Source organism: Prinia subflava, chromosome 21, assembly GCF_021018805.1.
Source record: "Prinia subflava isolate CZ2003 ecotype Zambia chromosome 21, Cam_Psub_1.2, whole genome shotgun sequence".
Taxonomy (NCBI): Eukaryota; Metazoa; Chordata; class Aves; order Passeriformes; family Cisticolidae; genus Prinia; species Prinia subflava.
In genome coordinates this window covers 7,611,820-7,637,628 of record NC_086267.1, presented here as the reverse complement: position 1 = coordinate 7,637,628, position 25,809 = coordinate 7,611,820, and the positions used below count along the sequence as shown (strand labels likewise).

At 50.8% G+C, this 25,809-nt stretch overlaps 1 protein-coding gene across 7 annotated transcripts in view; it reads left to right on the top strand.

The window, feature by feature from the left end:
- CASZ1 (castor zinc finger 1) overlaps positions 1–25,809 on the top strand; it is a 197,714-nt gene that overhangs the window by 126,336 nt on the left and 45,569 nt on the right. For 6 of the 7 annotated variants that reach the window (XM_063417280.1, XM_063417283.1, XM_063417281.1 and 3 more), the window contains one exon: positions 24,671–25,237. In XM_063417280.1, the coding sequence (XP_063273350.1) occupies positions 24,671–25,237 (567 nt within the window). Of the gene's footprint in view, positions 1–6,597; positions 6,758–24,670; positions 25,238–25,809 lie in introns of all 7 variants that reach the window. The other variant, XM_063417282.1, reaches the window with a different exon arrangement.

The window sequence follows — 25,809 nt, the reverse complement described above, 5'->3', positions numbered from 1 at the left end:
GCTGAGCACCGTGCACAGAGAAGTTAATGAAATGAGTATTTTGGGGAGGGGGGAGGGAGGCTCTGTACTGCACCCTGGGGCCCTGGGTTTATTAATGGTGACCTGCCATTAAAGACTAAAGTGCTAACCTGGTCATATTTAGCAGCTTTCAGTGGTATCCCAGTGGTCTCTGCCTGCAATATCAACTCCTGCTTTCCCCCGCAGCCCCAGCTCTGCAGGAGCTGACTCCAGAGTTTCTCTGCTGCAATGAGTCTGGTGGGCAGCAATAAGAAGTCTCTGTGCTACTGCTGCCAGACAGATTTCCACCTCCTCCTGCTGCTGTTTCACACAGCTTCCCCCTCTTACTGCCAGGTCTTGGCCAGGCAGTGCTTGGAAAAGAGGACCAAGTTCTGGCATCTTCATGGTCTCTTTTATACAGACGGAGCCTGGAGGTCACTAGGAGAGGGAGATGTGCCAACATGAAGCTCAGAGGGTTTGGCCATGGAGAAGAGGCATACTCCAGCTCTGCAAAGCATTTCCACCGAGCTCTCCGAGAAGGCACTGGCAAGTTATCCCTCTGAGGTGGCAGGCTGGGAAGCGAGGCAGCAGCTCTGCCAGACCTGATTAAAACAGGACTTGAGGCTAAGAGCTTCAGGTCAGAGCAGGAGGGCTGCTCCCACTGCTGCTGTCCGTCTTGCTGCAATCTAAGAGGGATGTGGAAAACCCAAGCTTGGGGGGATGTCCCCTAGGGGGTATCAGCAGTTGGATATTGCAGTGACAGGCACTTTAGAAAGATGCTGGGAGCTGCTGCTGCTGCTGCTGCTGGTCCAGGCAGGGATCAGTGTTAGCAGAAGGAAAAAAAAAGCCCCAGAATTTCCTTGAAGTGAATTCTGCTCTTGATGCTTCCCCAGAAGCAAGATCCTGCTGTGCTCCGTGTGCCAACTGATATTATTGCTTTCCCTGATCACTTCTTCCTGGATTAAAAACTCAGCAAAGAGTATTTTGCAGTGTCTTACTGCAGGATACCCACTAGAAGCTCAACGTGGTGCAGACTCTGGCAGAGATACCAGGGAATCATGAGGCATCTCCAGCTCAGGCTGCTCCTGCTTGCTCAAGTCAGGAGGCAGGGGTGCACCTGCCCTCTTGCACTTCTGTTTGGCCTGAGGTGACAGCACGAAGAGCAAGGCTATAGGGATTTTCCTCTCTCCAGAGAGTCCCGTAAGCCACAGATCCCATGTCCTCTCAGCTCTGCCCTTCATGTGGGCATGTTTGTCAGTGTGGGCTGCAGGCCATTCCCCAGCAGAGCCAGCAAGGGCAGGGGCCTTGTTCCAGCGCTGAGCTCCAGCCCTTGCAGCCTCCCAGCAGGACGAGTGCCGGTTTGGCAGCCAGGCTGGGGGCAATCCTCCCTCTCTCCTTTGGCTCTGTGCCCCAGCTGATCTGCAGCCAGGTTTTGCTGTAATCCCTACATCCTGTTGCAGGTCCTTAATCAGCTGGAGCCAGCCTGGAAAAAAAAAAAAAACCCAAACCCCAAACTGTTGTGGCTAAAGCTCCCCACTGCCAGGTGGTGGGGAGGGGTGGGCAGCAGCTTTCCCAGGCACCAGGTGGGAGACTGGAAGGGTTGGGAGAGATTACAGTTTCCTTGGTAGAGATGGAAGCAGAGAAAAGGGTGTTTGTTTCTGCTGGGGTGTCTCTGCAGGATCCACTCGTGCAGTTCTTCTGCAGAGTGGATGGGTCTGGGTTTGAGGCATTGAATGCTCCTGTTCTCGCACTGCCAGCTCAGCTATGGTCACTGCCCCTTCAGCCCTCATTGGGCAGGCTTGGAAACTCTCTGGGTTGTTGTTGAGTTGGTTTTTTTCCCATTTAATGCATAGAATAACACTGATGGGTCTGAACAGCTCCAGCCAGGCGACGAGAGGAAAGAATAACAAGCTCCTGAATGTCAGGCAAAATTATGGGCCATTGCTATTTAGGGTGAGTCTGGTGGATTTAGGGCCTCTCTGTTCTATTGTCCTGGCTGCTCGGAGCATTGGAGCAGGCGAGACACAAGTCGGGAATTTTATTGCAGAGCGTGTTCAGGGGAAGGCTTGTTCAGAACGTTTCCGGAGTGAAACAGCCGCAGTGGGGGAGAGGGGACCACTTCTGTTGGAAAGTTGGTGAGACGTGATACTGGAGGCTGGAAGTCATGGAGAGGTGGTTATCCAGTAGAGAATAGAGTCCCTTTATATCCTGGTTTCTGTCAGGATTCAGCTCCAGATGTTCATCACGCTCCCCAAGTCTGTGTGGGGTTGGTCTCTACCTGTCAGACCTGGGCTGACTGGCTGGCTGCTGTGTCCCTTGGCAGACCCTGCTGGTCCCCACTGCATCTCAAGAGCACATGGCTCCTTGTCTTCTATTGTGAAGCATTCAGGAACGTAGTTCATATGAAGAACAATGCATATATGTGTGTGTTGAATGGGGATTAGAGGTTTTGATATCATCTCTTGGATTGCTTTTGGCTGGCACTGGTGATGTAACCAGGGCCGGCACTGTACTCACATTGCCAGGTGTTAGGGGAAGGGCCCAGCTGAACAGCATGAGCATAGAACGACACAGAAAGGCTGAAGAAAGTGTTATACAGTGTGATAGAAGTGGGTCATCCACGGGAAAGTGAAGTTGTCACAAGTCCTGAACAGGGTGTACCCTAAGCTTCCAGATTTTGGCAAATGCATTCTGTCCCATGCCAGGGTGGGGAGGAGCGGCAGAGAGCAAGAAAGCCATTCAGGCCTGGCTGTCTGCATAGGTGTGAGGCTCAGCAGGGTGAATTCTTTGCTTCTTTGGGGCTCTTTTTATTTGACCGGATTAAAAAGCCTATTTGAGTTTCTTAAACCATTTAATCTAAAATCCCTAGGTAGATGCGCCATTGGATTCAGTTTTAAGCTTGTAAACAAAATAGGTCTGTTTGTCTCGTCTTCATTTTGCTCTAAAGAAGAAGGGTTTGACCTGCCCTCCCTGGAGGTGGGAGGGAGTTGAGCTTCTGATGCCCATGAATCCCCATGAGCTTTCTGGAGAGTTGGGAAGTTCAGAGACTGGGCTGCTGGTGTGACCTTCCTGCAGCTCCAGGTTAGATGTACATGAGGCCTGGGCGGGTGCTGGGAGGAGGGAGCAGGGGCTGGACTCCACTGGCTGGTCCCTGGGGCTCAGTACCTGCAGAGAGTCCTGAGTGTAGGTAAAATTTCAGTAGAACCATTGCTCTGCAATTAGTTTGGGTATGTGGAAAAGGAAGAGACCATAGGAGATGGGAGAAAATGGGAGGAAAGCATGCAGTGGTCTGGGTAATTCCAGTTCCTGAGAGGAACTGGTTCTCCTCTGCTCCCAGAGTGTCCAGCTCCTTCCAGGGTTTCCTCTTGCATCCGTCTCTCCACCCAGTCTCCTCTCGTCTCCTCTACAGTGCATGCGGCTTATTGCTGCCACTCCCTGTGCTTCAGAGGAGGTTCCATTGTCCAAAATGGGACAGTTCAGGATTTGTTTGCTGGAGAGAGGTGCTACTGATGCCTGTGGCAGCTGCAGGAATGTCACAGGTCTGTGGCCCACAGTGCCAGATGCTCCAGAGGAAGGTAGCAAACCCACAGCAGGCAAATATAAGATGATCTACCCCTGTGTCCCCTCAAAGTGCTTTCCACGTGTTCACTGAGATTACCTGGAGTCAGTGATGCCTGCACACGTGTGGGGTGACAGTGGCAGTGCTCAGACCAACTGTAGTAGGAGCAGTGTCCCTTCCAGATCCTGTCCCCAGTGCTGGGAGCACAGCAGAAGCACTGGGCCATCCAGCTCCCTCGTACAGCCACGGAAAACTCGTTCCAGCACAGCCATAGAGGGGCCAGCAGGGCAGGCTGTCCTCACCTCTTGTGGTCTTTGCTGTGAGCAGAGAGGTCTCCCATGTCCAGGGCTCTCAAGGAGATGCTCTGTGTAAGGGCAAGGTGGGAACAGGACTGTATCCTTCCTGCCTTCTTTCTCCCAAGGAACTGAAGACAGACAGAGGGACAGGCAGTCTGTCCGATGGCAGCTAGAATAGGAGGGAGCCCTGTTGGCTTTGCCGAGGGAGCCTCTTTCTATATGGAAATGAAGAATTTAGGCTAATGGAGCTCAACCATCTCTAATTTTGCGATGGCAGGAGGATTTTGATTGAAAGTAATTAAGCAAGCTAGCTGTAAAATTAATTAAAGCAAAAGGGGGGGATTTTTTTATTGGATTGGATAGCGATATAGCGGCTGTCAAATGGGGGACGGATGGGGGTGACCTGAATTCTCTGCCCTCCCTCCTCCCACTCGGGACGTTTATGTCACTTTAATCTCCTTACAGCGGCTGGTGTGCATTTGTTTGAAATAATCAAGGAAATATGGTCAGAAATTGTCAGCTTTCAGATCTAATTTACCTGACAGCCCTGCGCAGACCAGTAAGCCTCTGTGTGCGTGTGTGTGTGGTGCATGCGACTGTGTGGTCATGGAGGACTCCTTGTCTCCCCTCTCCCCTGTTTTCGTTCATTCTGTCTTCTCTTGATTCTTAGCAAAAATACTTCTGACATATCTGGGGCCACCCAACACCTTACAGGAAAAAGAAGTAAGTTTGACCATTTTCCTGTGGTCCCTTCTCCACCCCCACCTTCCAGTCACTATCTCCTCCCAACCTGCTGCCTCATCCTTGCACCATAACCAGCTTTAGGGTTTAGGCAATATAGGATTAAAGGAGGTGGCTGTAATTCTTTATTCCAGATGGCTGGCAACTGCTAAACCCACTGTCACAAGCAACGAGTTATAAAAATACTTAAATTAGGCCCTTTGTTTCAGCCCATGTCCCTGCCAAGCAGCTATCCTAGTGTCCTGCTGGGAGCTCAACTTGCACAGAACAGGTGGGGGACTCTGAGTCCAGAATGTAATGATGCTGGGGAGAGGCTTCTCTGGACTCACACCTACCTGGATTCCCTTGCTCAGCTCCATCTGCTTCTTTTTGCCTTTAGCTCTTAAAGAGAGATCTGCAGCAAGAAGGAGCTGGGCATGAGTTGGTGTGTGCTCACGTAGCAGGTGAACATCCCAGGCCAGGGACATACAAAGGCTGCAATTCCTACCCACATTCCTGACAGAAATCTCAGACTTCCCCTGGACTTAACCCTGCAAGAACCTGATGACCTGAGCTCAGTGTAATGGAAACTGGGGAAAAAGGGTAACTACTGTAGGACCAGTGTTTCCTCAGAGCTGCCCTGGTGCCTCACATCTGTCTTGCCAGGTTGGCTCTAAGGGTTATTATTTACTGTTTATTATTATTCATTAAGTGCCAAGAGAGTTTGGGCTTTTGTTTGTTTTGTTTGGGTTTCCATATAGAGGCCTTTGCTGAGGCAGACTCCAGTGCCAAGACCTCTGGCGCTTTTACAATTACAGCCCATGATCCTACTGTATTGTTTATGTAATGACTCTCGGGATTCTGCAGCCTTTCTTCAACCAGAGCACCCAGCACCTGGCAGGGAGAGTGCAGGGCAAGTGCTGGACTCTGGTGCCAAGGAAAATCTCTGGGCTCTGTGTCCCGGGTGTTCATTAATATGGGCTCAGGCTGGACCTGCTGCAGGGATCCACATGCAGGGGAGTTGATTAAGCTGCTTCAGAAGGAACAGATGATTCACCCCTGCCTGCTCACTGTGGTCACAGGGTCTCTTAGTAGCTCAGACCTGTTGTTCTGGCTGTTGGGTATCTGCAGCCCACCAGTCTGTCTCTCATACAGGGAGGTGAGTTGACTGGTCCTTGTGGGCCAGCTGATGTGACCAGTCCCTGACTGTCCCAGAGCACCCCAAACCATCTCAGCACAGGGACTGAAACTTCTAGTTGTTAAGCAGGTGTGTGGAGGGCTCCACACCAGCTCTGTAACCTTCAGGACATGGGTAGGACTGGTCATGACCAGCTGCATGGGACTGTGCTGAGGTGGGTGATAAGCTCATCACCATGATTCTTGGGTTTGATTCCAGCTTTTCCACTGATTTGCTTTGTATCCGTAGCCGTGTGAGTGCATAGCTTTGTGCCAGTGCTTCCTCATCAGTATAATGGGTATAATTAGGCTTCCCTGATTGAAGATGGTGCTGAACACTGAGTGTGCTGGCAGACTGCTTTTGTTTAAAAGTCCCTTCTGAAAAAAGGAGGTAAGACCAGATTTTAGGGCGCTAGTTCCCGTATCATATTGCGGACATATGTGGGTTAAGGTCTCTGACAATAAGCAATCCTTTCCTTGTGGGACAGGTCTGCTCTGAAGAGTTGGCTTCCCCTAAACCTAACAGGACAGTTAGGTTAAGACGAAGTGCTTCTGTCTCCCCTGTATTCGGCAACATACAGAATGTGGCACTGCTGATCTTCTGTGTTAATTACAAATATAACGGAATGCAAAATGAAGAATAGTCTAAATAATTTCATGGCCTGTTAACCAAAAGAGAGCTTAAGTTCTGGGGCATGGATCAGGCTACCACTGATAATGGTATCTGAACTCAGTGGTGTCTGGAGGAAGGGTCATACTGTGCTGGCTGCTCTGATTTCCCACTGTAGATTACAAGACCAGATGATTGAGAGTGCATTAGATAATCTTCTAACATAACATTCCCTACAGGCAGTTACTGGCATTGCTGTAGAGACATCCTGAACGACGTGTTGGAAAAGGAAGTGCACAGGACAGTCTTTCTGCATTGTGAACATGTTTGAGACCCCCATGCAAAGCTGTGCTTTGTTCTGACTCCAAGTCTCCTCAGACATGGCCGAGGAAAATGCACGTGAGTGCTGACCTGGGGGCACCTTCTGTTGTTTTATTTGCACCTGCTTTACTTGTTCAACACCTCTCCCCTCTCAAGCACTGCCACTCTCACTGCAAATGAGTCTGGAGACCCTTGTCTCCAGCACAGCCAGGAGCTGAGAAACATCCCACAGTTACCCAGCTGGGAATGGGATGAAAAGTTCAGATTTGGGTGGCGTTTCTTTTTCTCTCAGTTTAGTATGAGTGGCAGTGAAAAGGCATAAGCTCCCTTCTGTCACTGATGTGGTGTCAGCTGGGAAATGATTCTCCTGAGCCAAGCAGAGTGACATGAGCGTAAGATCAGTCAGAGAGGGATCAAGCCTAGCAAGTCAGGAAGAACTGAGGCAGCAGGCTGAGTGTCTGGAGATCAGCTGCCCATCCTCAGTCTGTGGGGAGGAGACTCCTCCAGAAAGAGACTGGCAGCTCAGCTAACATCGGTTCCGAGAATGGGAATGTGCAGAGAGACCTCAGGGGTGAGTCAGGAATACAGACACCTGTACCTGCCTTTCCTGTGAACTGCCAACCCTGACAACATCCTGCACCAGTGCTGAATCCTGGCTGCTGTTCCTGTGCATCCAGCTTGCTTGAGGCAGCAAAAAGAAGAAAAAAACCCAGAGCCAGCAGCTCAGCTGATCAGGGGTTTCAGGCAGAAGCTGCCCTGCCTAACTTGGAGTAGATTCAGGGGCTTACTTTGGAAACTGTCTCTAGGGCAAGTCTGAACAAGCCAGTGGCACCTAATTTCCCTGTGAGAGAGAAAAGCCACAGAGAAAAAAAAATATGTTGCAGTAGAAGTTTGGTGATAAGAGGACATAGTGTTGCTGGCCAAACAAGGCTGTGAATGGAGATGTATCTGCCACATCCCATTTATTTCCTGGCAGTGGGACCCAAGGACCCCACGGGGATTCAGGAAGGCTACTGTGAAGACATCCTGAGCAGGGAGGGGGGTGCTGAATGGGACAAGGCAGCAAGAGAGGCGTGGAGAGCTGTGTGTCACTCAGCTCAACTGCTAGGGCCCACTCAAAACACAGGTGCAACGTAAAAGGGTGTCAGTGTGTCTGTCTTCAACTCAGCCTCCCCCTTTCCCCTTGCTTCCATTTCATGTCCTCCCTGGAGCTCCAGGCAAATTTATCAATTTACACCCAAATGTAATAGAATCACCAAGGTTGAAAAGGTTTTGGTTTCATTAATTCTGGACCCTGATATGCCAGCCCTCCACCCTGGCACTCATTTGCAGGGCTGTCATGGCTGATGCAGGCTTCCTCATGGCTTAATAAACCAGCACTTTGGAAGCCTGGGGTGAATTCACAACATCACAGAATTGTTTAGGTCAGAAAAAAACCTTTAAGGTCATCAGATCCAACCATTAACCTGGCACTGCCAAGCCCACCTCACAAAGGGAGTTATCCTCCAAGAAGTGTGAGTGGGCATGCTGGGTCCCAGTGTCCTCCCTTGGGTGACCTGTACTGGTGCGATACTGAGACTTCTGGGGACGTCTCCTGAGGTTCCCTGCTCCTGCACCCCAGCAGAGGGAAGGGAGGCTGTGGGCTGACTGGGAGAAGCTGGTATGGATGACTGATGGATGCCTCCATGTGTGTCCTCATAGCAGTGGGGCAGTCCCCAGGTCAGGTCAGATCCACGCTGCTCCCCAGACAGACCAGGAACCGAGTCATAGATTAGGGAGAGGCTCAAGGCAGCACTCCCGGCGTTCCCTCTGCACAGAAGATACACCCTCATGGAGCTGTCTTTTTATTTGCAAACTGAGCAGTTGTACTGGAAGAGATTTAGCAAACATGGGACTGCACAATGCTGTATGTACTGAGTCACACATCAGGGCTGGAGCCAGCTAGCACTGTGAGCTACTGAGGCAAACATTTGAGAATAGCTACAATAGGCACCAAAAATATCTTCAAATGTGATCTTTCTGAGTTGCTGAATGTTGGGTAATAGGGAGGGCTGACAACCTAAGCTTAAACTCTACCCACATTCTCTAGAGCTCATCCTGGGCAAGCCAAGCTACTGGGAATGGGAACAAAACAGAGGAAAAGCAGGTTTTCTCCTGTAAACGGAGCTCTGATTAGCCAACTTCTCATGGGTTGGGAAAGTTCTGGCTCTGGCAAGGCTCTAGGGATTGACCCTGTGATGCTGGCTCTGGCTGCATTTCAGGAGGGAATGACCCCAGAACTTATACCATGCTGTTGGATCTGCAGCTCACACCTACACAGGGCCAGGGCAGGATCAGTCTCTACAAGACGTCTTCTGTCTGTTTTTAAAGTTCCCGGGCAAGGGGCCTGGTCTTGGAGTCCCCTGTAGAAGGTCTCTCTATTTGCAAGATTTTTCTCAGGAGTTTGTTCTGTGGTTGCTCTTTCTACTACTCTTTTAAAATAAAGGAGCCACTTCCCCAAAACCCAGCTCTGGCTTCTGAGACATGATTCCCCAAATGCAGATTTTCCGGGCTTGTCCAGGCCATCTCAGCAGAATGAGAAAACAGGCAGTGGAAGTTCTTGATGCTGTCTGATATGCACACAGAGGGCAGGGCTAGTGGTGACCACTCAGTCTGATCAGCCTTCTGCCAGGTGACCCTTTGGCATCCTTTCCCCAGTCCCCCAAACCCTTTCCTTGCATCCTGCTGCTCCCTACACCCTCGTGCTGGGGCTGGGATCGTACCTTGGCCTTGCTGCAGCCTCTTCCTGCCCTCCAGCACACGATCTCTCCCACTGGTTTTGCAGCCGTTTTTTCTGCCAGCGCAGGGCACTGAAAAGTGCTGGCACTGCCAAAAACCCTGTGTGCACTACGACTCCCCAAACATCCCTTTATTTTTATTGTTCTGTTAATTACTGTTTAAACTTTAATAAGTCACTTCGTCAGGAGGGGGGACCTGCAGTGAGGTTTTTGTGCAAACACTGGGCCCGGCGGTGACTCTAGTGTAACATAACCCTTTATACAATGTGGGAATGTTTAGACTGTAACAGAAACTTGTTATTTTAATGACAGTTAAAGGGGAAAAAAAGAAAAGAGCGAATGAAAAAGGGAAGCAGGTTTGTTGGGGAAATGGCTCATCTCAATCTCATTGTCTGGCCTCTTTTCTCTTGGCTTTAATGATATCTGGATAAGGAGGCTTTATGGCTTCAGTTGAGGCAAGTCTTGTTCCCAGAGATGCCCTATACAAGGCAGTATGTTATCCCTTCAGTTCTGCAGGGTGAGGCCAACAGTGGAGAGGTGCTGATGGAAGCAGCATGGCTTGATTTTGCTCAGACACAGCAGCAGATGCCTGAAGCCAATTTGAGCTCAGTCTAATTATTCTGACCCACACAAGAGACTTTCCCCTTCTATTCAGAGCTTCTTCCACTGGTTAAGTTTTTAAGTAGCTGTGCTGACACAGTTGCTGGCATGTCATATGTAGAAGCATCCAACATTCCCCGAAAAAAATGGACTTTGAAACAAGAAGATGATGTTTCATTTTGACTCCTCAAAATGAGAAATCATGGAGACCTGAGAGAGAGAGAGAGCCTGGCTGACACTCTTGGTAGTGGGAGGATGGAGAATTCACAGGCATCCTTGATTTTGGACTGTGACTTCTGACATCTGCATTGCTTTGAGGTGAAGAGTGACTGTGCAGTGGCTGCTGTCCCCGCACCACAGCACTGAAGTCACCTCCAGGTTTGGCTTGGCTATATTTAGCACTCACTATAGACAAGACCATATAGAGTGATATATATGGTCTGAAAACCTTCAACTCCTCCTGACCTCTGCTGCTACAGTGAAATCCCCCAAATCTGTACAGTCTGAGTGAGGAGTGATGTGAAACCAGCTCTCATGTTTTCCCTGACAGAATTCTATGTTCCCCCTCTCCAGGCTGGTCACCAGTCCCTGGCAGGGCTGGTCCTCTGGAAAGCCCAGCTTTTTCTGCCAGACCTGGCTGTTGGGCCCCCAGGGAATAAGCCTAGAGAGGCGTAAAGAGGGTATGGGGGTGCAGACTGGGGCACAAGAGCTTTGGCAGAAGATGCTAGGAAGGAGAAGGATGAAATGGTGCTGGGAACTTGAGGAAAGAAGATGGGAGAAGAGCACCCTCAGGCCAAGGCCAGCAGCTGGGATGGGAAGGGGGGCACAAAGGGCAAAACTCAGGAGGGGAAGAGAGGTTAGGAGGGTGTGGGGTGTAAGAAGACTTCGCTGGGAGAAAGCACCTTCCTCAGGTGCCAGCTTATTCCCAGGAGTTCAGTTCATCTGTGCAGGTCCCCTCTCTCCTCTTTGCTAAGCTTCTGGCCAGAACAGGAGCATGGGGGACTTGCATTCCATAAAGCTTTTTGGTGAGGGTGAGAAGAATGGGAGGGGATGGAGTCATGGGCCTCTGGAAGGGGAGTGTGTGTTTTCCCAAGTGGGTGAGCATGCAGGGAGCAGGCCAAAACAGTTCATGCTTTCCTCACCCGCTGCTGGGGTTGTGATTGTTATTGATTGGGTTTGCTGTTCTCGGCACTTTGTGTTTTTCCAGCTGAGCATTGGCTGCCCCCGGAATTTTTTTTCTTTCCCTCTGCTTTAGTTCAAATACCCACAAACATGGCAGATGGGGCAGGTGTATGCCCAGCTCTGTGCCAGCCAGCACTGCAAGAGCTGAGCCTGCACTGGATCTGCACAGGGCTGCGAGAGTGCAGGGGTCTGTGAAAGGTACCAGTAATGCTCAGACCTGCTGTCAGAAGGATTAATTTGTAGGTCTATATTATCTCTGGATGTATGTCATACAAAAAGGTAAAGAAATCTGTTCTTGTATGAAAACCACTGTCAGGGCTTCATATTGGAGCAAATATTAGGGACATGCACAGGGATTCCCACGTTTGGGCATGTGTAATGTATAGCTGGCTTAGGGTGCATAAACTTCAACCTCTTCTTGGCCAAAGGGCAAAGAGAATGCTAGCTGGAGAGATAGTTTTATTTCATTTCCAACACATGGTCATGATTTTCAGACCCCACCAAGCCCCTCATGTTGGGATGTTCTTCTTCCAGCCGTGTGCTTGTATCTGTCCTCTGCAGAGCTGTGCCTGCTCCTGGGGCCAGTGGCAGGAGCCGTCCCTTTACGAATGGCATTTTCCAGGTTCCTGTGTGAGGCCAAAAACGTCCCAGCTGCAAAAATAACTAGTCTGTATAGCCTGTGGAAACAGGAGCAGCAGCGACACATCTGTCTGGTCTGGGCAGAGCCGGCTTGTAACTAATGCCCCAAAAGGGCTTCAGGAGGCTGCAAGCTCCTTGTCAGTGTGCAGAAACCCAAAATAGAGACCTTTGGGGAGGACTAGCCCCTTGGAGGATGAAGCTCTGCAGTGGGCAGAGCAACAGATACCTCTGAGCCTCTTGCAGAACCAGTGTGTTCCAGCAAGACGTTAATATTGACTGTCTTCCCTGGCCCAGCTTGGGGCGCGCAGGCTGCTGGCATGGCCAGGTACACGCATCCCCCAGAGCAGCCCCAGCCTCTTTCTGGCTCCCTCCTGCCTCCCCCGTAGCCAGGGGGGTCACTTTGGTTGGAGAGCGCAAGCAGAGCTCAAGGATAGAGCCCCCTGGACGGAGCCAAGGAGCCACCGAGTAAAAACGCTGAGGTTTCCTTTTCTGTACAGCGCGTTTCCCTAAATTGCCTTTGACTGTGTGCATCGCTAATGAAAGTTTATGCCCTTGTTAGAAGGACAGGCAGGTCCATTCCAGTTAGGGCTGGGTCTATCCTTCTGCCAACTGCCCTCCCCAGTACACACACACTCTCACTCACTTGCTCTCCCTGGTGAATAAGTGAGGCTGTTAAGAAAAAAAAAACAAAAAACAAAAAAACAAAACAAAACAAAACAAAAAAACCCAAAACCAAAACAACAAAAAAAAAAAAAAAAAAAAGAAAAAAAAAGAGAGAGAGAGAGAGAGAAAGAGGAAAAAAGAGGAGGGGAAAAAAATTTCCATATTTGTGTAAGTTGCTTTAAAAGCATTTTATCATGTCGTAAAAAAAAAAGGAAAGTACTCTCGGAAATTGATCTTGCACAAGAGCCCATTGGACAGAAGGACGTTGGGATGTTAATGGCTATTTTGCTCCAGGGTGGCTTATTAAAAAATTTATACATAAATGCTTAAAATTGCATAAATTATTTAAAAAAAAAACATAGTAAGCAATTTGCAATCCCCATCTACTTTTCCTCTTTTTCTTTCCATCATCATTCTTTTCTTCCATTCTTTTGTACAAAAAAAAATATTCCTTCCCACTTCTCTTACCCTTTTCCCTTCCCCATCTGAAAATGTGATGTGCCCAAAATTGTACATGTCTGTGAGTAAAATAAATATGATTTTAAATGGTACCTGCCACTGACCAGCAGAGCTATCTGTGAGGGGGAAAAGAAAAAAAAAGAAGAGAAGAAGAAAAAAGAAAAGAAAGAAAGAAGTTTGGATATGATGAGTGTTTCTCACAGGCGTGGAATGTCACCCACATATCCTGGAGATTGTACTGGGGAGGTTTATGATGGTTTCCCATTGATTTGTTTCCCCGACGCAGCTGCCGACCTCTATTGAGGGACAAACATAATCAGCACTGACGCAAATTAGATGGTTATTCGTTTTGAAAATTGACAGAAAAACAATAAAAAAGATGAAATGCTCCCAAATCAATAGATATAATGAAATTCAAATAATCCGAGAGATGAGGTCTCCATGGCAACTGATAATGTGGAAAAGAAAACAATTTAATAAAGGACAGACACACTTTGAAAACAGATTGGGCAAAGGGAAGGCGGGGGGGCGAGGGAGCAAGGGGGGCTGTGGGTTGGGTGGTGGTGGGAGGGGGCAGTGGGAGGAGGTGGTGGTGGGGAGCCAGAGCCACTGCCTCTCCGGTTGGTTAGCAGTGCTGTAGTGAAGGATCACTGTCCATCCCAAGGACGCTTGCCATAATTAAGAGAGGCTTTCGGTCCAGAAAGTGCAGATTCAGGTTTTAATACACAAAATTATTTCAGGAGCACTGAATCGGAAAGTCGTTTGTTATGACCTTCCTGAGAGGCCTGGAGCAGGGCATGTTGGAGGCGCGGCGGCTGAGCCAGCTGAGTTATGGCATATTTGTGTTTTTATAGTGCGGAGGGGAGGGGGAAGGGGGGAAGAAGGTTAAACAGTATTTACAGCTCAGTTGTTTTCAGAAAGGAAAGAGAAATAGAGTTCATGAAAAGATGCGAGTGGAAGAGAGAGAGGGAGAGAGAGGGAGAGGGAGAGATCCCCTGCTCGGTACACACACTCTGCTGGGACATCAGCTCCAGTGAGACATTCCCCGGTGCTCTGTTTGCCCTAAGATGTGAGGTGCTAATGGCACTACAGAGGGGCTCTTTGGCGGGATGGGGAGTGTGTCTGTCCCTGCCCTAAGTCTGGCTGCAGGGTCCAGCTGGGAGTGCACTGTCTTCTCACTCCAGACTGCAGAGCAGACTGCGTCTGGCATGCGCCCGGCTCATGCTGAGCGTGTGCGTGGTGTGAGTGCACGCGGGTGCTCTGCTCACACCGGCGGCTGCCTGTGGTGGCTGCAGGTGTGGCTGCTCGTGGGCTCTCTGTGGGCACTGGTGGGTTCTGTGGGGTGCTGGCTGCATGTGCGGGGGCTGAGCAGGGCCAGGTGTGAGCAGGGTGCAGGTGCCGTGTCTGTACGTACATATATGTATGTGCAGGTGTGACACCTGTACAGTCACAGCTACACAGGCTGGTGTGCATTAGCACGCGCATACAGTTGTGTGTGTTTATGTGCAGGGTCATGTGTGCCTCTGCATGTGATGGTGTACCTGCACGACCACGTTTCTATGCATGTGTGCATTTCCACAGATGGGTGTTTGCAGTCAGTGATAGCACAGGCACATGGATGGGCTCACGAGGACATAGGAGATAAGAAGATGAGCCCTAATGACCAGAAGGAAGAGCAACAAAAGGCAAGACACGGAATTAGAGTGGTGTGAGCCCTGGGAGGCATGGAGTGAGTGCCCACATGGTCCAGCCATGGGGTTGCTCTCCCATGCCGCTCTGACAGGACTGCTGAGTTAACAACTCAGGCATGACCTACTGCTTTCACACCAGAGCTCATTCTCTTCTGGCCTGATCATTCCTTCCAACAGGATGGAAGCATTTCTCCTAACCACACTGCACAATATTTGCAGTTCGCGGACATCTTCAGGGATTCAAGAGCCCTTGAGCTCCTAGTGCTGTGTGTAATGGGTACCTGCTCTGAATTCATAAAAGAGTTCTGCACCATTCTGTGATCTTGGGGATCACAGAAACCTCTAAGGGCACTGAGTGCCCCCTTTGCACACCCCACCCAGAGCAGTTACCTGCTCACATCCAGCTGAGGCAGCAGCCAGGGGCTGTGGAGAGGACATAACATCAGCTGGAATGCTGAGATACTCTGGTTTGCTCTTTGTATGTAGCCCTTGCTGAGGTTTCACTCACCTCCTGCAGGCTGATACACTGATTTACTTTGCAGGACCTTGAAAGACCACAATAATGAACTTTCTCTGGCCCTGCATTTCATAGTGGTGCAGCAAGCGTTCAAGCTCCCAACTCCTATTTAACTCCCGACTTCCCACTGCAGTTAATTAGCAGTCTGCATTCTTTGTTGGATCTGAGCTTAATGGTGCTGAAAGGGGTTGCAAATTGCTCATAAACTGCCGACCAACTACCAAAGGGTCAGAGGGACCCTATTTTAGGAGTTGGCTCACTTAACCCCTGCCCTCATTTAAGGATGAGCGCAGCCTGACACCAGGGAGCTGCTGTCCACTGACTTGGGTCATGGTGGCTTTGGGTTCTCTGTAAAATCTAAAGACAGTCACCAAGAGGGACTGATGAAACTTTGAGCAATTCCCTTCTGATTCTATCCTTTAAGGGATCTGTTGTCTCTCCCTGCTCTTTTTTTGTTTCCCCAGTGTCAGGTATTTGCTGCCAAGTCTGGTTCCCTCTTGATCTCACCTCCAGGTTTCCCTGTGCCCCTTGCCTTGACTCCTTCAGCCTTTAGAGAGGGGTCTGTGCTGTGTTTCCAAGAGGCTCATGTCTTGGCGTCGTCTTCATTCCTTGGGAGCTGGCTCCTACATGAGGCAGCAGGTTTTTCTCCAGAGGCTTTCCCAGCCCTCTGCTTCCACCACCTCTTCCCTCCCTCTCTGCATCCACTGTATCCTCCTGGAACAGCATTCCAACCGTGCTTCTGTGCAATGGAGAGGCGAAGTTAGGGACTGTGTTTGCATTTAGCTGCCCTGACAACACGTCTAGCTTCACAGGGAGTTTTCTAAGGGCCACAGGGAGCCTTCAGGGACCTGAGGGTGATGAGCTCACTCTCCCTTTCACATCGTTTTCCCCTTGATTTTCTTCGCAACCTGTGGGGAGATAGATGGCAGGATTGTGATGTAGATGTTAGCAGTTCTGCTTGATTTACAGAGTTACTTAGGCTGAGTGAGGCTACTTATGCTCCTCTGGATAGTAAGCCTTTTAACCAGACTAAGAAATTAATAACAAATAAATAAGGAAGAGGAACTGGATCAGAAAAGCTGATCTTCTTGGCTTTATGTTATCTGAAAGTAAGATGGTGAGGACAGAAGGTTCCCAGAGAGCCACTGCTCAGCCTGGGGAGCCCAAGAACCTGCACACTGCATTGGGTTGGAGCACTGAGGGCAGGCTTTCATAGGAAGGAAACAGCTGAAATGTGTCATCAAAGATTCTGCATTGACAAATGAACTAGGAAGTTTGCTGCAGGACACAAGGGACTTTTGAGCTTCAATCTGCCCCCTCTCAATGCTTTTCCTCTGCTGTTGTTCGATTTGCAATAGTACCTAAAATTGCAAAGGCACTGGGCTCATTAAGCTGGGCAAGAAATCCTTTCCCAATGGGTGATCCATGAAGGGGAGCCTGCATGATGTCCTTTGCACAAAAAGAAGGAACAGTGGCAGAGTGGGGAGCAGAATCAGAATTCCTGACTTTGTTCCCCACTTTTTTCCCCTCTTCGTTACACTTGGCTCCTTTTGTTAATTGTAGAAGCTTCCTGTGTTACTTGTGTGCAGAAAGGCATTCTTTTCTTGTCCTGTGGAGGTTCCAGGGCACATGAGTGCAGAGCAAGGCAAAGGGAAGGGCAAAGATGAGCTTTGCCTTGGCACTCGGGTGCGAAGCAGACCCTTAGTGGCTCCCCCAGTGAGGAAACTGGGGGTAGGCAAGATCAAAGCACACTTAGTGTAATTTTTGAGATCTGCCTAGGAAAAGGTTCAGACGTGCATTACTCAAGAGCTGTGAAGAAAGATTAGTCCTATCCTTGCTCAAAGTTGAACCACTTTCCCCACCAGCTGTGCCAAATGCTTGTGAAGAGCCGGTGGAGCAGGTCAGTGGGAGGTGAGAAAGGAGTGTCAGAGGTGGGGTGAGGCAGAGGGGCCGGGGGAGGCTGTCACGGTTCAGCCGTCGAGGGGACAGGGGTGCTGACTTGGGCTGGGCTGCAGCAGGGCAGGTGAGGAGGTGCTTGCAGGGAGGCAGCGCAGTGCTGAGCATTTGAAGGTGTCCATCCTGCTCTGCTGCCTGTCAGCCAGCTCGGCTCTTCAGCAGGGAATCTGCGGACTCTGGAGGACTCTGTGAGTTGCAGCCCATTGCAGCAGGAGCGGCTGTGCTAGGGCCAGCTCACTCCTAGTGTGAGGTCTGCATTGCCTTTCTCTCCCTGGCCAGTGATATATGGCATAAATTAGGCCTCTGAAGGGGGATACTGCATCCTTAAGAAGAAATATGTCCTCATTTTTCTTAAACACCGTTTGCACTGAGTGAAATGTTTAGAAGGGACGCTGAGGGATAACTTTATTTCTTACTAGGGAGTTCAGAGCCGTTCAGTTAAACCCATAAAACACTGGGAGTAGGGAAGCTGACAGCCTGCCCGTGCATTAGAAAAGCCATTATTCATCTAGGGGAAGTTCACCCCATGCTGGAGCCTTGTGTTACCAGTGGGGTGGTCCAGGGGAAAACATGGGATCATCTCCCTTGGCCATCTAAGGGGTCAGTAGGATGTTCAGAGGTGGAAAAGACTCTCTAACAATCCAGCACAGTGACACAGAGTGCTGGTACAGAAACCCCAAAGCACTGGGTAAGGCTCACTGGTGGGTAATTGTCTTCATTCCCCCTCCTCTGCATGGGGAAACTAAGGCACAGAAAGCAGAGGAGACTGATGGTTACACTGTGGTTGGAAACGAGGCTGGAAGCAAGCATTTCTGGCTCTTAATCCCTAGTTTGAATCACCAAAAGCAAATTCCATTCCAGAGGCAAGGAGTGAAAGTCAGGAGGCCTGACCTCCTGTTCTGTTTTTATCACAAAGCTGTGCTCCCAAGTGGAGTCGGGAGTCCTGATTCCATCTTCATTGCACCAACATTCAGCCCTTTCTTCCCACTGGATTTAGAAAACATCCTGGAAGATGAAGGCAAGATCTTGTAGTTAATGGCAATGGGAATTCCTCTCTTGGGTGGTGGTTGGTGCTGTGGAGGGCTGCATTACAGGTGGGGGTGTGCGAGCTCATGCTCGCACCCAGGCACCTGGCCAGTGCAGGCTGCCATCGTTCCCCCAGTAAGTGGCTATTGGAGAGGACAGGGCCACCCAGGGCACCCAGAGTCGTGCCAGACAAGACATAGGCCACCAAAGGGGTGGTGACTTTCTCTTTGATATTTTTTTTTGGAGGCTTGACACCAAAAGATTTAATATTTGTTTGAAATGAGAAACAGTTCTCGAGTGAATTTGGAGAGCTTAGGAATTAATGTCAGACCCCCCCTCTCCTCCCTAAACATCCCTCCTCCCCGTCAACTGAGTCCCCCCCCTTTCAATTTCTGAAGCTTGCTGATTTGAATATTTATAAATATCAGTAAATTATTTATTGTAGCAATCTGCTGTGCCATTTCACCAATCGCCGTTAACACTTTAGGGCTTGCTCTTCAGGAGGATGCGACTGGAGGAGATGGGCACCTGGGGGCTGGGAGCAGGCACTGTGGAGGGGGTCCTGCTGGCCCGTCTGCAATGCCAGGAGGCATGGAAGGGTTGAGATGTTTGCAGGAGAGGATGGGGACCTTCTGTGTCCAGTACCAGGGGACACTGGAAAGGACATGGCTAAAAAGGGAGGCTCTTGTGTTAACAGGGGAGAGCAAGCAAAGGGGTGGTGTAAGGGGGTGGGCTGTCTGTGTCCTGTGACATGCAGAGACCTGGCCCTGACTTACAGCTCAGCACTCACCACCCTTCAGAACTTGTAGTGTCTGTTCCCCTGAGGAGGAAAATTTCTCTTGGTTTCTCCTGTCCCATTCCCTCCCTTCAGAAGTACAGTCCTGCACAGAAAATACACACTGCTGAGAGATGCTATGACTGTTTTCTGCTTGGGTAGAGGAGGGGCTCTCTGTGTTCGTAAGCTCTTCTACCAGAGAAACCCTATCAGCAGTACAGGAGCAGCCAAATGGCCAGGTGAGAAACAGGAGCAGCCCAGCTGGCTGGCAGCCCCAGTGCAGGGCACCAGGATCTCCAGAGCCCATGGCTTCCCCCGGCTCTCAGGGTGTCCTGTCGCTCACTGCCGAGTGCCAGTTTCTGTGCACTGCCCCGCACTGGCACCAGGAAATTACAGCTGAACTCTGCAGCTGAGAAGGCTGAGCAAACGGAACCAGATGGACTTGCTGAAGGGAGCTGGCACTGCTCTCTGTCCCCTTGGGCCAGGGCTGAACCAGGCTCTAGGAGCTGCAAACAGGGAGAAAAGTAGCCCCTTGTCTGTAAATGCCAATGTGGTGGGCAGGTGAAAGTCAAGCGGTGAGGATTGCAGGCAGACTGTGTTCTGGCAGGCGCTGGGGCTGTGAGGACCAGAGCAGATTCCCCAGCCTTTCCTCCCCGGTTTGTGGATGAGGGGTGTGTGGGGAGAGCCCTCATGGCTGTGGGAAAACAGGGAGTGAAGCTGGCAGCTCTTGGGTAAGGACACCCTGGCTGCTCACTTCATTTCTCCTCCCACGTCTTTGATTCTCCTTCTCCTGCCTGCCCAGTGCTGAGCTGGAGCTTGTCACGTCTGACTCTTGCACTGAGGGCTTTCCCCAGCTCCTTGCAGACACGCACAGGCGGGATCCATGCTTCCAGGGCAGAGGAGGTTGTTAAAGAGCCTTTGTGAACTCCCCAAGGTCAGCCAGAACAGACAGCATCCACTAATCCAAGGTCATTTCCTGGGCTAAAAGCAATAAAATGTTTTATTGATAAACTGAAGAGGGGAGAATACACACTAAATCCACTCTCAGACATTGTGGGCCATGCCTGGGATGTTCTGCCTTTGCCTTGGCCCTGCCTGGGAAAATACACAGGTCTTCATGCTGGAGGAAGAATGTTTTCTGGTAGGGGCTGTGCATTTGGCTGCCTTCCCTGCCTCCTCCCATGCATGTGGCCAGGCAGTGCCAGGGCATTGCTCCTGAGAAGCATGTTCCCAATGCTCCAGTGGCCTTCTGCTGTGAAGGTTTGGCTCCATTCTAGGGATTGCAGCTCAAGTGTGAAGAGGCTCCAGTGTGCAGCATCCTCACCTCCCACCTCAGTGAGCAGTGCTACCCTCCCTGTTTGGGACTACTGGGCAGACTGGAGTCTCTCCAATCAAGTTTGCACCACAGTGGTTAAAAAAGAAAAGGCCTGTGCATGCATGTCAGCCCTCCTTTCTTCTCCCTCCCCGCCCCAAATAATGCTGTTAATAATTAATCGAATGAGAGCTTGCAGCTCCTGGAAAGCTGGCACTGGGACCTCCCTCCTGAACAGAGCTGCTCAGCTGGGCTTAAAACTCTTCAATAGGAATATGAAAGCTCCATCTGTTCGACGTACCCGGCCCTCTGAAGTGACAACTCTGTCCCTCCCCAGCCAGCAAACCTCTCCCCCCAGATCAGGCCGTCCTGCCCCAGGGGCAGGGGTCTGCCCTGCACCCTGGCTCTTCCCACAGCAGTAAGCTCCTGCTGTTACCCTCCACCCGTACCAGCTGGTTCATCCAGCTCCCATACGTCCTTTTTTCCCAGCTAGGACCCTTCCTCCCCTCTGCCAGGGTGTGTTTGCATTAACCTCAAGCTAAAGCCAGGCTTGGGTTCTCTCCTCCTCTCTCTGCAAAGCTGGACTTATCTTTGTAGCAGTTTGCCTTGGCTGGGATGGCCTGTTTCTGTCCAGGCTGCAGCTCCTTTTGTTCCTGCACACTGTGTGTCCCTCACAGCCCATTTTTTCTCCCTCGGGGGAGGCAGTGCCCAGCTTTGCAGAACCCCACTGTGGAGTTCATGGGTGAGACAGTGCTGTTTCAGGGGCTGCATGGAGCGAGAGAGCCAGGGTCTGAGGTGCTGGCAGCACACGGAGAGCCGGGGCAGGGGTGAAGCAGGGGCAGCAGCCTGGGCTGACAAGGCAGTGAAATGGCAAAGTGAGCCATGTCCACCTCTCTGCCAGCCCTGGTTGCAGCAAGCTGTACCTTTCCTTCCAAGGGAGGATTGCCATCAAGATGCTACGATGGGTACAAAGGGGGAAAAGCCTGTGTCTCCTCGAAGGGTGTGGAGAGGGGGAAAGAGGAGTAAACTCTCAGTGGCATTGTTTTCAAAGGAAGTGCTCAGTGTAAATAGAGCTTGTGGGAAGAGTTTGTCCCGGGCAGAGATGAAAAGTCCGTGTGACAGGCTCAGGTTATAAATGGCTTCCTTAGATTGATGTGAAATCAAAACATTTCTATTTAGACGAAGAAAATGAAAAGGGATGTTTACTTAGCCTGGAATCTTTAAACAGTGATTTGGGGTGGGGAGCTCGGCCTGGGGGGAGGGTGCCTCTGCCTGGCTTCGGGGATCTGGCAGTCTTAACCTTGGGCAGATACAAAGATCCCTCATCCAGCAGCTCAGCTTCTCTCCCTCTGCCCAAGAGAATGAAACGCAGGTGCTCTGGTCTCCTCCGACCTAAAGGTCATGTTCAGCATTTCTCTGTAAGAAGGGTTCCCCTTCTGCTCATCAACCTGACAGCCTGAAACAGGGAAACAGGAACGTTGATAGAGGTAACATCCCTCCCATTCCATAGACAAGGAAGTAAGGGAATGGAAAGATAAAATAATGTGTCCAGACTTGGAGAGAAGTAGTTGCAAGGTTGGCAGGAGAAGCCGGAAGTTCTGATTCCCACCTATATTGGAATAGATGAGATGTAGATGTGCAAGAGCCCTGGTATGTCAGAGCAAATCCCATTCCCAGAAGGTCTCTGGGAGGGTTAGTTTCATAGAACAGGGTAGTGATGTGTTTTCAGAACTTGCTTCATTTTTAGCTTAAATTTTAGGAAAAGGTTCTCAAAATGTTAAAGAGAAAAAATCCCATACACAAGAAGGGAAAGAAAGATGCCAAGGGGCAGGGCAGGAGCTGGGGAGGTGGAGGGGCAAAGCCAGGGTGTGTGAGATGGAAGGAGGCAGAGCAGGAATGGAAGACAAGTTGCAGACTCCCTGGAATTGCTGCATACACAGCAAGTGCAGCCTCAGGAACGTCTGTTCCTCTTTTCCTTTGAATAAATATTTATATATTCATTTGCCAGCTGGTGCACACACTTGGCTGCTCACCTCCAGACCAGAATAATGGGATCTGCCCTTCTGGCAGAAAAGGGTAGGGCAGTGAGGATTTGGGCTGCCGAATGTCTGCCCCCCACTTATCTCCAGCTGTGAGCGGTGCTGATTTCACCAGCTGAGTAGAGCTGGCTATCGTGAGAACATGGACAGGGAATCACCAGGCAGTGTTCAGGAGAAGGGCTGGTGATTCTGTGCTGACCCAGTGCCCTGGCCCTGGGCAGGCATCGCAGGGAGGCTCTGTCCCAGCCACCTGCAGCCAGCAGGGTTCTCCTGGTCCTTGGCCTGAGCCCACAGGCATGAGCTGTAGGTGTCCTGGCCAGGCTCCACTTGGAGCTCACAGCAGCCTCCTGAGATTCCCTCTGTGGTACCAGCTGGGCCTTTAGGATCAGCCTTTACTTTGTGCCCTAAATAGTGGCAATGCAATTGGAAGGGAAGGTGCCAGCAAACAGAGACTTGCAGCTTTATAGGCATCTGCCTGTGCCCATCTGTATGTGCGAGGGCTGCAGGCTTGTGTTGGGGAATGTGTGAAAAAGGAATGCGTGGGGGAAGGCACAGGAATGTATTTTGGGGAGATGGGACTTCTTAACCTGTACATGTAGGACTATGTTTACGGAGTGTGCCAGCGCATACACACAGCTCTTTGAACAGCTGTAATTTCTGGATGGGGAGGTACGTGTTTGGGAGCATCGTGTGCTTTCCCTTCATGAAAGCATGATTGCACGTAGGTGTTAGTGCCAGGGGGTGCGTTTGGAAATTGGAGGAGTACATTTTGCCTCCCTTTGTGTGGGGGGCTGACATATTTGTCGGGGGGTTATTTTTCTTGCAGTCCTTGACAGGGAAGCGTGTCTGAAGCTGTCAGGAGTTTACGCTAAGCAGCCACTCTCTGGCTGTTGGACAGCAGGTCTAAAGTTTCAGTCTGTTTGTATTGGGCTGTCATGTTATGGGATTAGGGGCTGTCACGGTGGCTTCTGGGTGCATTGTAGGGGGTCTGATTAATCTCACTGTGCTTCTGTGGAGCAGCACCTCTGTGCTGGTGACAGGGAGGTGTGGGCTGAGCTGCCACGTGGGACTCCTGTGCAGTAGAGGAACCTGTTCCCATCATTTGAGGTCTGGAGACATGTTTTGTTCGCTCTACATGTGACCGGCCCCTCTTTCAGCACAATGTGAAATCCAAGAGCCCATTTTGGAGGGACCTCCGCCTCCAGCAATATGCCCACAGTAACTCTTGCAGCATCTGTGACCAGCAAGTTTTATTGAGTGCTCTTCCTGAGCCCTGGCAGGGCTGCCTTGGCTCTGCTCTGGGGCAAGAGCATCCTTTAACCCTGCTTAGTTTGGGCATCTCTCAGAAATAAAGAGAGAAAGGAGACAATGCAGCTGCTTTAGAATAATTATTTTGCTTTTGTTTAGGATTGAACCTTGTTAATTGTTAGTGCAATAATTGTGCAAGTGACTGATAGAGACCATTTCATTCAAGATTCCCCGTGACCTTGAAGTTAAGACCTTACCTTCTTCCTCTCTCCCCCCACCTTCTCTCACCCCTCCTTTACTAGCTGTCACATATGAATAAACTACATTAAAATAACAAACTCGCACTAATTAGCTGATTGTGCTGGGAAGTATGAGAGCAGAATTTCCTGTGTGCAACAGCAAGCAGGCAAAGGGGCCTGAGCAGCCAGTACCAGCCCACAGCAATTCTTTCCATACTACTGTGACACACCAGTCTAGTTCTGGTGCTCCAGCACACACATTTTCCCAGGGCTCCTGTCCTCCATACTGGTTCTTTTCGATACATACTGGTTCTCTTCTCTGAGACTATGCACAAACTCTTTTAGGTGAATTCCTCACTGTCCATGGGGTTAGGCCTGGGAAGCTGTTGTCCTTGCTAGAGATGCTTGGGTAGAGTCGCTGGCTGGTGTAGTTTTGGCACCCACTACATCTGGGACATAGCTGGGGACCTAAAGCAGGTGGTGCTACAATCTGAAGGAGAGGGCAGTCCGGGCTTTTAACAGACTCATATCCTGCCTCAGCCAGGAGCAAAGGTTGGTGCTGCACTCACGTGCCTGAGATGTTTGGGCCCATTCAAGCCCAGTTCTGTCCCAGCACAAATAAGTGCCTCTTTCTTGTAGCCAGTGGCATATTTTGGTCCCGGCAGGTTCAGAGGATGCTTCTCACCAAGCTCTTCTGGCTGGGCTTCCACTCAGAGTTTAGGAAGCACATAGTAGCTCCACCTTTCCAAGGATGGGACTGGCCATGCCTGAAAGCCCACTGGGTTGGAACCATCCTTTTGCTATTTGGGTTCAAGTTGTCTGGTCCCACTAATGCCCTTCCTTGCCTCTTTCTCCTCTCTCTTCCCAGCTGAAAGAACTATATGCACTGACGCAGCCTCAGGAAAACCCGCGATGGCTGCCAAGCGCAAAGGCGGCCTGAAGCTAAATGCCATCTGTGCCAAGCTGAGCCGCCAAGTTGTCTTCGACCACGGGGCAGCTGAGCAGGCACGTGCAGACAAGGGGCCACAGCAGGAGAGCAGCAACAAGGACTTGCCCCAGCCTGGGACCAAAGAGCTGGGGACAGAGTTTTCAGATGGACTCAGCCGCGTGCAGAAGATCGAGGAGGACAAAAGGAGGGAGGTGATCGAGAAGTGGGTGAACGGGGAGTACAATGAGGAGCCCTTGCTGGGGAGAGCAGAGGGCAAGGAATGTAAGGGCACCGAGAGTGCCGAGGTGCCCCCCGAAGGGGTTTACATGGTGCAGCCCAAGGGCTGCAGCGATGAGGAAGATAACGGGGACGAGGCAGACGCTCTGAGGGGCTCGCAGGATGGCAACTTCTTGGATGACAGGGATTCAGACGGGCCAGCGAAGGACGATGCCTACCGGTCCTCCAGTGGCGAACCAGGCTCCAAGCTGGGGGCAGGAACCACCTCAGGTAAGCCCTCTGTCGCCTCCATTTCCTGACACACGGCAGCTGCAGAGTTACATTTTCTGTGTCCATGCCAGGTCCTGCAGCACCTGGCAGCCTAGGGGAGGGGTCAGAACCCTGATCTCCTTGAAGAGGTCTGTCCTTTTGCTCTTGCAACCATACGGAGTTTATCTTTAGCTTAGCCTGCCCTTCCCAAAAAGGGTGGTGTGAGGGTGGATATGGCTGGATAGCTCTTTCCAGACCACAGATCCCTCCAGACACCTTCACACAACTCAGATGGCCATAGCTGTGGTGGGTGCTGCTTCCCTGGTCTTGTATTCCCATGAAAGCAAAGAGAAGCAGAGATTTGTCTTGTGACAAATCACAGGTGGATTCTGCAGAGTGTCCAGACACGGGCTGGGTTGATCTATCCACACTCATGGCCACACGTGGCACCTTGATTAGTAGTTACTGACCATGGAAGCCCCAGGACGAGCTGGAGAGGGCCAGGAGCTCTGGCAGGGCTGCCTCTTCCACGGCTCCTGACGCCCGGGGCGTGTGGGACTGCGGGTGAACCGAGCGCGGCCCCAGGACGGGCG